The sequence below is a fragment of the Lactuca serriola genome, chromosome 8 (assembly GCF_051521515.1).
Source record: "Lactuca serriola cultivar US96UC23 chromosome 8, Lser_US96UC23_V15, whole genome shotgun sequence".
Lineage (NCBI taxonomy): Eukaryota > Viridiplantae > Streptophyta > Magnoliopsida > Asterales > Asteraceae > Lactuca > Lactuca serriola.
The window spans coordinates 116,744,178-116,757,549 of record NC_136415.1 but is presented as its reverse complement, the minus strand read 5'-3'; the positions used below and the strand labels follow the sequence as shown (position 1 = coordinate 116,757,549).

The 13,372-nt window shown below is 36.6% G+C and overlaps 1 protein-coding gene across 1 annotated transcript; it reads right to left on the bottom strand.

Moving 5' to 3' along the window:
* Window positions 1–605: 605 nt before the first annotated feature.
* LOC145070192 (beta-fructofuranosidase, insoluble isoenzyme 2-like) lies at window positions 606–2,859 on the bottom strand. Its single transcript, XM_079017134.1, has 5 exons — window positions 2,840–2,859; window positions 1,860–2,722; window positions 1,586–1,744; window positions 1,226–1,482; window positions 606–1,013 (listed from the first exon to the last, which is right to left on the bottom strand). Exons 2-5 carry the CDS (start codon window positions 2,715–2,717, stop codon window positions 740–742), a joined length of 1,548 nt encoding a protein of 515 aa, XP_078873260.1. The 5' UTR covers window positions 2,718–2,722; window positions 2,840–2,859; the 3' UTR covers window positions 606–739.
* Window positions 2,860–13,372: the final 10,513 nt, after the last annotated feature.

The window sequence follows — 13,372 nt, the reverse complement described above, 5'->3', positions numbered from 1 at the left end:
CTGTTCATTTGTAGATTACTTGAGTTAGTAACATTCTTGTTAGTAACATTCTTGTTTTTATTATTACATATTAGTTTCCAAGAGTTCAAGAATAAGCTTCTAGAGTAAGGATTTGTGCATTTTCTCAAGAAGCCAAAGAAATACCAGGGAGTTAGGAGCTAAAATCTAGAAAGGTGCTCTACTTGTAGGGTCATCTGTAATTAGCAAGTGATTTTGAGTGTTACCTAAGTGAAGGGCGATTGTGAAGGAAAACAACTTGAAGAAGACAATAGGAGTATTAAAACATTGTCTGAATTAAATTAAACCTATGATTTTTGTAAAAGAATGGTATTATTGTCTATTTGGTTGTTGTTTTTAGTTTTAATTATTTTAAGATGGTAAAAAAATTATTAAATAATAAAAACTATTAAAAAAATAGATTTTGATAAATTTGATATTTTAAAACATTAAGAAGAGCAAATATGATATTTAAAGTTTAGATCGGACAAATACGATATTTAGTCGATCAGTAAGGATATATATGAAATTTTCCAATTTTTAAATCTTAACGATTATCTTGTAAAATATCATATTGTTGATATGCTAGCCTCAGCAACCAAACAAAATCAAGGAAAATTCATATCATAAAGAAAATCAAATAAACACAAATCAATTGGAATTAAGTTCCTAAAGAATTAACAAGCGAAACCATGAATGCAGTTGCAACATAAAATAGTTACTCTCCTAACTAAACTCTAATCTAATTCATGAGTTCAGGACTCTTCATAGACCAAGCACCCACACTCTCAACAGTGACGGTTTCCGTACCGTTGTTAAATAAAAACAAATGTGCATCTTCGGCCACTGCTATTGTCGGATAAACCCTCGATGTTATGACAGTCTTTCCACCCTCACCAAAGCTTTCAACAACTGAGTGATCGATCAAGCTTCTAAGTGAAAGCGTCTTTGCACTTAAATCAACATCCACAAACCCTGCAAATGATGGCTTGTACTCGTTCTTGTTCAAGGTGGAACTGTGAACATCATATAACAAAATGAAAGTCAATATTTTGGAAATTAAGGAGACCTTGCAACAATGAATCGCTTTTGAGTCAATTACAATTCCATCCTTTTGTGTGTGTGTGTGTGTGAGAGAGAGAGAGAGAGAGAGAGAGAGAGAGAGAGAGAGAGAGAGAGAGAGAGAGAGAGAGAGAGAGAGAGAGAGAGAGAGAGAGAGAGAGATTACGGTTTAGCATCAGAACACATGAGAACTTTATATGTCTTGTCAAGAGTCTTGAAAACCCTAAAAAATACGGGGGTATATTCTTCAAGCTTGTTTGAAGCCAACGTTAAAAGCCCAAATGGCCCTAACCCTCCTTGTTTAGTACCCGTGATCCCACATATCTCCAAAGCAAGATTTTCCGAGGGCAATTTCGACCATTCCGGATCAAAATTCTCAGCTTCATCCAAGCTTGAAAACGAAAACATAACCTCCACATCCGCCTGTATCATATATATCATATCAACACTCATAAATGAATCATATCTAATCTAATTGTCGATATAATCATATAAACGTACTACAACTAATGCATAAGGTACAAACCTGAGCAGGAGTAATTCCTTTGACCTCAACAACGTCGCCCTTGTTAAGCTTCACATCACTTAAGTGCACGTTGTCACCTCGAAGTGTTTCCAATTCATGAATTGGCCATTGTAGCAATTGCTTTCCACTAGGGTCCAGCCATACCATACGTGGAATCAACTACACAATATAAATTCCAACGTATAATTATTAAGTTTATTTTAATATTAATAATAACACAAGATTAAAATTCTATTATATATATATTCAAGATAAATATGAGCAATTTGATTACCTGAATTCCGGCCCACCCCTTTGCAACATCTTCGTAACTCGTACTCGACTCATTAGCCCAACCCCACAAAATCCTCCGGTTTTGAACCGGGTCAAAAAATGTCTTTGACGCATAAAAATTACCATAATCATATCTTAACCCGGCCCAACCATCAACAGAAGTGTTATCCGGGTAATATTTATCCTTAATCGTGTCATATGTACCTATCGTGTAATACTCAAACCTAGTCATGTCAAGGCTAACCTTAAACACATGTTTAACACCACCCTTCAACACTGAGGTATCCAATCCGGATTGCCCATATGCTGATACCGGGAAAAAATCCGGACACTCCCACATACCCGTACCCGGTTTGTCATGGAGCGTATGTTTGGCCTTAGTCCACTTAACAAAATCCCGACTCCTATACAAATAAGCAATCCCTCGATGCTTGTGTTTACTACCTACAATCATCTTCCAATGACCATTGTTGAACCAAGCAGTTGTAGGGTCACGAAAAGATGAGACGTTTTCATAAGTGGGTTTTACTATCGGATTATCATCTGGTTTGATCCAGTCACGGAGAAACGGGTCTGAATAATTTGCAGGAATGGCGTAGTTTTGGACTTGATAGCCTGGTGCTGGCTTTTTATCGATAATTCCTGTGTACAAAATCACGGGTTTGTTTCCGGGTAGGATTGTAGCGGATCCGGACCAACATCCGTATTTGTCAAAAGGTTTCGATGGTACGATTGCTGGTTCGAGTGGAATCCAGTTGATCATGTCTTTTGATACGGAGTGGGCCCATACGATGTTGCCCCATACAGCGCCTTTCGGGTTATATTGATAGAAAAGATGATAGTATCCCTTGTAATACATGGGTGCTGAAAAAGAATACAAAACTAAGTATCAGTTGATGTTATTATATCAAAATAATACATGTTTTTAGTTTCTAATATATAAGTTATTTTTGATAAAGAATTATAAGAACTTAAACTCACCATTTGGGTCTATCTTGGTTTAATTTGTGTCCATCGCATCCCGCATGAGAAGAAAAAAAAACACAATTAGTTATAAGAATATTTGACATAGATACATGGTAACATAATTTTTAATAAAAACAAAAACTTAGCTGCAAATCGTAATTAAAAAATAGAAACCTTCCTGGTTTATTTAACTTAATTTTCAAAATTAAGTGATGTAATGTGGTTGTAAGGGGCAGTTAGGTAATTAAATTGCCAATATGAAATTAAAGAGCTCATGTATTTTGATAAATTCACGTGTTGAAAGAGGACATGGTCACCATCACTACAATTTTCCATAAAGTCATGAGGCATATCATACCATAAAAAGTGTCCTTAGCATCTCAGATTCTAACCCATATATCGTAATTTTCCATAGGATCATTTTATTGACCTTTCAAACTAGAGAAATTAAATATCCTTTTATTTTTTGTTTCTACATATCTTTCTACTCAATGAAATGGTGACATATGGAACATTTAATCTTTATTTAATGAGATTTAATGATATTTTAGGATACTAATATGACACATGTCATTAATTAAATGGGTAGGAAGATTTGTAGGATTAAAAGGTAGGAGGATATTTAATTTCTCTTCAAACTAATATATCAAGAATAATTATATTGTGCTTTTGTTTGAGATGGAGCCCAAGTTGATGGCTAAAACTAGTAAAAGTATGTCAATTTAGACTTATATAGAAATTATTGAATACAAAGCAATGTATATTTTCAATTAGGTGTGAGACTCATGTATTATATAAGTTTATTTTAAAAAAATTAAATATGAAATTTTAACAATTCAAAAAGTTTGAATTTACATAAAAAATGAGAAAAATTTTGAATTATTAAAATTAATGAGACTTTAATGTACGAATTGAATACATTACATATATAAATCATTTCTAATAAATACCTTACATATTAAATATGAAATTTTAATTTAATAAAATAAAAAACACAATAAAATGACAAGTGGAAAATAAATTTATTACAAGATTCTTTCTTTAATTTTGTTTGTGTGTGTATATATATTAATCAACTCTGAAGTGTTTAAGCACATGCCCTAGCGTGTTTGCATGGGTCAAAAAGTTGACTTGTATTTTATAATAGAAGCATGATTACACGATCAATAAAAAATTAACATTAATAATTAATAATTAATAATAGTTAATAATACAATTGTTCATATATATGGTATTACTTGTCATTTCATCTCGATCCACATAATTATATTAATGGTAGGAGGTGAAAAGTACACGTCTGGAATTCAAACATGTTCAACATTGAAAGATATCGGGGCTAATCCATTTGGCTAATAAGATATATAACTATGAGTTTCTAACTAAGGGGTCATGGATTCAATTGAGGACAAATACTAACATATACCTTTAAAAAAAAGGAAAAATAATTCAAACATTGGAAATTAACACATATGGAGATTTTTATTTACCTATGATTGGCAGGGGACACCGAGGGGATATATAGTATATATTTTTTAAATTGCAGTTCATTTTATTCATAAAAAAACTTTTTCATAGTACTTATTTATTATTTATTATTTTTATAATAAATTAAATATCACGATAAATTTCGCAAATGGTTGGCGCCCGCAAAACTTAATTTCTTCCAATACCTACATACACTTAATCAAGAGATTCATTTGACTATATATTATCCAAGGGTAACATTCGACAATAAAAGATGGAAAAACAGGCAACCAATTGATCTCATCTGTTTGGAAAGTCTGATTTATATTTAAAAAAATATAAACAGTTGTGAACAACTCTGTCAATAAGTAGTTATTATTATTTATTTTTTTTACATTGCGTTGTATAAGAAAAAAAAGAAAAAAAGATGAAAAAGAAGAAGATATACCGTTAATCCAGTTTTGCTTAGGTTGAAAGTGGTATCCAGTTCTGTAAATTTGTTTGACGTTGATCGCATTCAAAGATTGGTAGTTCATATAAACCTTGTGGAAAGCCATAACTCCTCCTTTTCCTCCATTGATATGATCATTGAACAATGGAAATAAACACACTGTAAATGCAAGTAGCAAAATCAATCTATTCAAAATCATCGTCATCATATTTAAAGAAAACACACACCAAAACGTGTGTATTTTTGAGAGAGAGAGAGAGAGAGAGAGAGAGAGAGAGAGAGAGAGATGAGAGTGAAGGATAGTTCAAGGGGTATTTATAGAGAGAGGTTGGCATACCACGTTAGGATAGGGTTAAATATATATGAATCGGATATTTTATAATATTTCCGCCGGGAATCATTAACGAGACCGTTTCTCATTTTCGAATCTAAAATGTTTTTTTGAAATAATTTTAGTTTACATCGATCCTACAATTAATGAATGCAGTATATGATTGACGTAATATATAAAGCCATTTTCAATTATGGATCCAAATAATAAATCTATGTATTAAAGTAATAGCATAATATCCGTTAACGGTAAAATACCTTTGATTTTGAAGGGATGTAATACAATCCTCCCTTTAATACCTTTGACTTATCTATACAAATCAAGATACAAAAGTTAAAATCAACTTTTCTAAAACCAATAATAATATAATTAAGTGATGACATGACATTTATGTGGTCAGCTAGAAATTAATCTTGACCATTCAAACTATTATTAGGTTTACAGTACTGTAATTAATCTTTATCAAAAAAATCGGAATATATATAAATGGTCAAAGTATTTAAATTTTGAAATTTCAAAACGATAACCTAAATTTTAAATTTAGATGATAAAAGAAATTTTCAGATAAAGTCCTAAGAAATTGTATTTTTAGAATAAATATGAAAGAGTTCAACAGATTTTGGGCCACTTGCTGAAAATTAAGTGAAAATTTGTACCAAAAAAAAAAAGTCTTTATATTTTCTTTGATCATTTGGATTGTTTTTTTTGTTTAGGTTAATCGGTTACTTTTTGTGACGTAGCATTCGGCAAATTTTCTTTAATTATATTAATTAATGACACGGATGGTTTTTTCTTTGAAATAATTAATAAGGTGGCAATTTAATTATGTGATAGGACCATTGATCTTGAGCTATTAAAATCAAATAATAAATTAAAATAATTATCCCCAGGAGGCAAGCAAACTAGAAAAGTTGTACGTGGTAGAAATTTTTTTAATTAATAAACAAAAAGGATATGATGGTTACATTAGTGTATGGGATAGGAGGTGACAGTGTCATTCTAAATTGGTAAAATTTATGGTTCATTTGCGAATAAAATATCATTTGTTACTTTATGAATGGCGCAACGCTTTCAGAAAAATAAGAGAATCGAGTTCAATGTTCAAAGTTGTCAAAAGTCAAAGATAGGCGTCGGAGTCCCGCATCCATGGACTACCAATGTTTTAAAACCCGACGCATCGCTGGTCAATCGGTACAATCCGGTTTTTCAGAAATTTTCTAGTTTTTATACATACATGCATGCTTACGTATATCAAGGATGGGAATTTATAGTTCAAACGATAAAAAAAATGAAAGGATATTCCCTACTCACTCGATTATTATATACATAAATTAAAATTATATACATATATTAAAACTCAACCTATTAGAAAAGTAAACTTCCAATGTTTCACACTTTTACCACATCAATTTGGACAGAATTACTGTTTCGTCCTTCTACGTTTACAACATCTTAATATCGTAATCCACAAAAACATCGACATCAGTTTGTAACCATCCACATCACTTTGTAAATTTCTCCATCCCTTTCTTCTTCATTCGTCTCACACTATCTTCTTTTCTTCTTGAATCGTTTCCAACTGTTCCTTTGATTCTCCTGAGGACTTCATCCAAGAATATAGGAATTCAATTGCTCTCACCAAAAACCTTTTGCGCTCTATTGTCGCCACATAATGCCTGCAACCAAGCACTTGTACCCCGTCGTATGAGGAATTTCGGTATGTTGTTGGTTGTTTCACTTTTGTTTTGATTTGCGTACAATTGGTCTTCTTTCTAATCTTATTGTGTTTTTGAGCAATGTCTCCAACTTCTTTGGTTTGACGGTCGACGATTTGCCGCCCAAGAAAAAAGGATTTCGATTGTTGTCCCCAACCAACTTTGCGCTCAATTGCCGCCACCAATCGCATGTTGTTTGTTATTTTGTTATAATTACGGTATGTCATATGTTTCTCCAACATCTTTGAATCCATCATTCTTCCTTTCTTACTTCCTGTGTTTGATGCTATCGGTGTCTTTTTATCCTGGAATTTAGGGCTTCAATTACATTTTTCTCATTGATAAGGTATTTCAAATGCAATATGTATATCTCTCTTACGCACACAATAAGCGCACTTCTGAAACAATTGACAAAATTGGGTCTTCTAATCAGGCGCTCTTTTCTTTTTCTCTGAATTTTACAAAAATAACGACAAGTATGGTTTCCTTGCTTTCACCATTCGTGTAGGAAACTCGATAAAGAGAGACTTCTCAGACTTAATTTCAACTTCCTACTATTTCACGTTTCTCAAAGTTGAAGCAATTTCTGCATATTCACACGAATTGCAGTTCTTTGCAAATATCAACCACACTGACAGTCAGAGAATCATGTAATCCATTTATTATCTATATTTCTTTCATTTTTCTTGTGATTATGTGATGTAATTGATAATTTAACGGTTTTACATTTATGTAGACAAGTTGTTTGTTGTTTTGTCTAATTGAATAAGGAACTATTTTTTTTTTCTGTTTCATAACTTATAAGTGATTGTGGATATAATATGTATGGTGACTGATATAAACATGACAAGCATGACGTTATTTGGCTGATGCTTCAAAAACTTTATCAAGAATGTTTCTCCTGTGACCAATTAGATTGTGAATTTCATGCTAGATATGGGTTTTCCAAACGGTAAGTATTGGTTTTTTAGTTTTTAAAAGTCAATTGCTACCATTATTTTAGTTTATATATTAATGAAATATTATTATTTTCTTCTTTCAACAATTGAAACTACAAGGAATAGTCAACCTATCATCTTTGACTCACCAACCTGTTTCTTCACGAGCACTTCTTCTTGCCGCTAACACTTTAAGCAACTTAATTAATTTGATTCTTGAATCTTGATAATGTCTCATTTTAACCATAGGTTGATGATTAAATTTGAAATTGTAGATGTTGAGCATACCTTAAGGAGGGCAAGGCCTTTTGGGGTTTCAGAAGGTATATTTTTATTCCACAATTCCCATTAACATGTGTAAGAGCATGCACAAATGTGACAAAATCTATAAGATTGTGTTAGTGGAAGAAAACCAAATCTATAAGATTACGCCACCTCCACACTGTCATACTCTAACTTTGTTCATCTATTGATACATGGCAGCAAGGCACTCTAACTTTGTTCATTTATTGATAAATGGCAGCAAGGCCGAAACCTGTTTTTTGTTTATGTTTCTTTTCCTTATTGAAGAGTATCCCTTTTGGGTCTTTTTTTTCCTCATGTTGTGTATAATTTATCTGAATGAATTTTTATTTAATGGATTCAACAACCATAGATTGATTTGAAGTTCGAACTTGAGGTTGAAGTACCCTTCAACAAAAATAATTAAATTGTAATCGCCAGTTTGAAGGTCGAATATGAGGTAAACCAGTTAGATTTTATTCACCCCTCACCTTATTGCTTTTGTTTATGACTGGAATAAACCTGAATCATTCCAATTCCTAAGGATCCCATTCATTCCAAAAAAAAACTAATAGTTAGTTATGTTGATTCCAGTGGATATCACAGAAATTGAAATCTTTGATTCCTTTATTCTAGACCCAATTTTTTTTCTTTATTAATGGTCAAAAAATCAATGAAATAATCCGGCTTGCAAAGTCTAGTGGGATTTTAAAGTTGGCTTATAAAAAGCTGGAAACTGTCCTGGTCTTTTGTTTTTCAGAAAAAACCAGATTAATTAGTGGTAAGCGGTCTAGTTTTAACTGATTTTTGATCAGTCCGTTGGTTTTCAATTGTTCAGTACACATCTGGTTTTTGAGACATATAGAACCGGTGACTCACCCGATTCCCGGTTTGACCGGCCGAATCGATCTGATTCTTAAAACAGTAGTTATATGTAACATCCCGAATTTCAGAAGTATGATTTAAGGGTTTAAAGTGTAATTTCGAAGAAGGGGCTCGACGAGTAGGTATGCTTACTTGTCGAGTTGGAGAGGGTTTTGGGTTGCGAATTAAGTGACCAACTCGCCGAGTCAGAAGCTGGACTCGACGAGTTAGTGCTGGAATGAGAAAACCCTAATCTTAGGGTTTGCACCCTATTTAAAGGACTTTATGTTCTTCTCTCAGCCTCCTTATTGCCCTTAAGAGACAGAAAACCCTAAGCTCGTGAGTGTGAGGCCATCAGAGAGAGATTGAAGCTTTGAAAGGTGTTCTAGTGGAAGAAGCTTGAAGATCAAAAGGGCTTGCATCAAGAGAGTGGTGTAGATCTAGAATCTACTGCAGTTTGGGCACATCTTGGAGGTAATAAGCTGTTACCTTGCCTTTGTTGCTTCTATATCTATTCTTGAATGAGATTTGGGGTCATTTTGGTATGATTGAGATCTATTTTGGGTTTGGAGTTTAGATTTGAGGTTACTACTCCAGATCTAGACTTGTGATGCTCTAGAATGTCATAAAGCATCAGTCAATGAGTTGTTGGTGAAGCCCCTTTGTCTTAAACCCTAGCCCTAGAGCGATTTAGACCTTTAACTCCTTGGTTTCACGTAAAATTTGCAAATTTATGTGGGAGTTATGCACTAGAAGAGTGGATCTACAGTTTCGAGCCTCTGCATGGATCGAAAAGCCTCAGTATGGATTAAGGACTGAAGGGACTCAGCGAGTCACATGGGTGGACTTGGCGAGTCATATGAAGATGGTCATGGCCTCGACGAGTTGGAAGAACAACTCGGTGAGTCTATTGAAGATTGTCGTGGACTCGGCGAGTCTGTTCTTGGACTCGGCAAGTCAGGTCACAGAACCCCAACCTCTTTTGGTTAAAACCTCAGCTTAGTGAGTCGGTTGGCGACTCAATGAGTTGGGCAGGATGGAACTCAGAGATCGTTGGACTCGACGAGTCTTGGGGTGAATCGGCGAGTTGAGTCGTGCTATGAGAGTTTTCTGAGTTTGAGAACTCGGTGAGTAGAGTCAATCAGGAAGGTTGAATTTGGCCAGGACTTTGACTTTGATCTGTTTGACCTTCAGGGGTGTTATGGTAATTTTCAGATATTTATGTCATTGGATCATTAATGATTATAGGTGTTGAAGTTGGGGCAGTGCTTCGGGTTTGTGCTTTCGTGATTCGGTTCGGCAGTTGCAAGGTGAGTTATCCTCACTATATCAACAGGGTCTAAGGCACCAAGGCCGACCCTTTATCGGATGGGAATCCGGGTATTTGTTTGATATGTTTTTGAGTTGCTAGATCTGCATCCTAGTTTTAGGATGGTGTTATGTTAGTGACCTGGTTAAGGTCGATATCCTGGTTTTAGGATGGTGTTATGTTAGTGACCTGGTTAAGGTTGGTATCCTGGTATGTAGGGTAATGTTATGTTAGTGACCAGTTAGGTCGGTATCCTGGTTAGGATGTTGCTATGCTGCATGATCTGATAGATTTGTTTGTTTGGCTGAGGATTGTTATGTGATTAACTATTTTATGTGCAATGGTTGTTTGGTTGGGGTTGGGTTGAGGCGGGTCCTGCTTTGTGTTGTAGGCCAACATACCCAGGGCAGACCGGATAGACCGAAGGCCCAGCAAGCGGTCCGGATAGGCTGAAGGCCCAAGAGGGCGGTCCAGACGTGCCGAGGCTCGGAGAGTGGACCAGGGCGACTGAAGGCCCAGTGCGGGTGGACCAGTCATATTGTAGACTCAGAGGGTGGACCAGGTGGATTGAAGGCCTGGTGCGGGCGGACCAATCACACTGTAGACTCGATATACATGGCTAGACTCAGAGGGTGGACCAGGTGGATTGAAGGCCCAATGCGGGCGGACCAATCACACTATAGACTCGATATACATGGCTAGACTCGGATAGTGGACCAGGTGGAGTGAAGGCTCGGTGCGGGCGAACCAGTCACATTGTAGTGTTTTGGTTTCAGGTACTTCAGGAGATCGTGGGAAGGCGAAGGCATGATCATACCGCTCCTCATACTACATGATTTTGTGATCTGGTTCTGGGGATACTCTGATGTTTAAACTCTTTTGAAAACAAATTGTAATAACTTAATGGCTTTTGAATGAATTAAAAAGTTTTAAATTGGTGCAATTTTTATGAGTGTTACAAGTTGGTATCAGAGCCTTGGTTTGAGTGAATTGGAGGAACATTCGTGTGAATCCAGTCTCAAATCAAGGAGGGATTTTCAAAATGGTTTTCAAAAGGTTTTTCGAAATAAGTAAAGGAGGATGCAGAGGGTACGATCAGCCAGAGCCAGTAAGTAGACCCCAAAATACCATACAAGTTATTTGAGTATGTGATAAGTTATAACAACATGCTAGTACTAGGCTAGGGATCTTCAGGAATTGCATGATAGAATTGCCTGATTATATGATGCCTGCTAGCCTAGGGTTTCCTTTGTATGAAACTGACATCATTACCGTAGTTATTTAGTGTATACATCACGGTTACACATAATTAAGATCTTATAGCATGAGAATGTTTGATTTGGCCTTATGTTATGTTCTTGTATGATTGGGAGCTTAGGGTAGGATTGGATATTCGAAAGTCTAGAGGGTCCAGCGTTATGTATGACTAGCGTACACTAGTGCTGCAGGGTTGGTGGAAGTTTCATGGATGGGTGGGTTGTGTGGGACCAGTAGGTCGGTAATGAGATAGTTGTGCTCCTCTAGAAATGAGGATTGAGTGTTCGTTATGTATATGTTATTTTTAGGGTGTTGTGGTGATACTTGATACAAATATGGGTAGGTGTGGAAGGTATTATGGGCCCGTACTACTGAAAGCTCAGGACCTATACACGTATCAAGGAAGTCACAACCCCTAGGGTTTTGTTGGGAGCTATTCCTCGGGTTTATTATGAGGAATGCCTAATATCTTGTGGCATATTTTCAGTATGGTGGTTACGAGGCGTAACGGGGATGGATCGGGATCGGGAGAGGGTGGTCAGGGCAGATCAGTACCACCCGAGGTCATTGGTCAGATGAGTACGGATGAGTTGGATGCCAGGATTCGTGAGATCCTGCATGATGAGGTTGCTGCTATGTTCCGGGCTGAGTTGCCAGAGATGTTTGGGTCGATCAAGACCGTCATGGTTGAGTACTTTGATGAGCGCTATGCAGCTCTTGCGAAGACGGCTACCGCGGCATCTACAACGGCTATAGCAGCGGCAGGGGGAGGAACCGGTCGAGGTTTTCAGTATCGGGACTTCGATAATACGAAGCCCCCTACATTTGATGGAGTTCAGGATCCTATCATTGCTATGAGATGGTTTTCAAACGTGGAGGGTTGTTTCTTCAAGTGTTGATGCCCTGCGGATCAGAGGGTGAGGTGTGCTCTAAACCTTTTGAGGCTCGGAGCGAAGGATTGGTGGAGGTTGACTACGGGATCTTATTCTGATGCTCAACGGGCTGCGGTTACTTGGGATTAGTTCCGGGAAGGATTGGTGGAGGTTGACACGCTTTTCAACTTACAGCAGAGGAGGTCAGGTCAGAGTCAGAAGCAGCTGCTGGTATGTTTCTATCTTGATATCTTATTATTATGTGGTATTGTAAACCTTTCCGTCTTTTCAGCATGATTTGTAGTATGATTGAGGACCTTAGTAGTTAGGAGTGGTAGTCGGTTAGTGTCAAGGAGGATTGATGATAGAAAGATAAAAATATATGATCTCGCTGCTAGGAATAGCAGCTGCGATGTAAGAAGTGTTCAGTTGAGATTCAAACTTCCTTGGAGTTTGGGTTGTGCAATGACGGAAGAGTTGTTATGTGGAGGTTACTCACTCCGGAGGGAATCAGGTCATGGAGAAGGGTACTATATCAAGTAGGGTCGATCGAGCCATGCCATATTGTCATCGGTAGTTAGTAGTTGGTGCACTAAGTAGGGAGAATTGGGAAATTCTCAGATGAAACCGCAAGCATCCAAGGTGGGTTAGTTTTTTTGGATTCAGCAGTGTCATTAGTCGAGAGTTTGGTATGGTTAGAGCAGGTGATAGACATATGGGGAAGGGAACATACCATGGTTTTAGGTAAGGTAGTTGATCGACATGAGGCCTGGGATTAGGCTGGGGTAAAAATTCATAGAGCGGATCTGGAGTTTGGAACCCTTAGAGGGCTAGAACAGACTTCATGGGTGAGATTCCCGGGATGAATGGTTCAGGGTGATGTATGAAAATTTTGAGCGGTCCGGATAGACTGAAGGCCGCTAATCGTACCAGTCAGGCCGAAGGCTCGAAGAACGGTCCAGACAGGCTGAAGGCCCAGAAGTGCGGTCTAGACATGCTGAAGGTTCTGAGAATGGTACAGATAGGCTGAAGGCCTGGTAAGGCGGTCCAGTCATGCTGAAGACT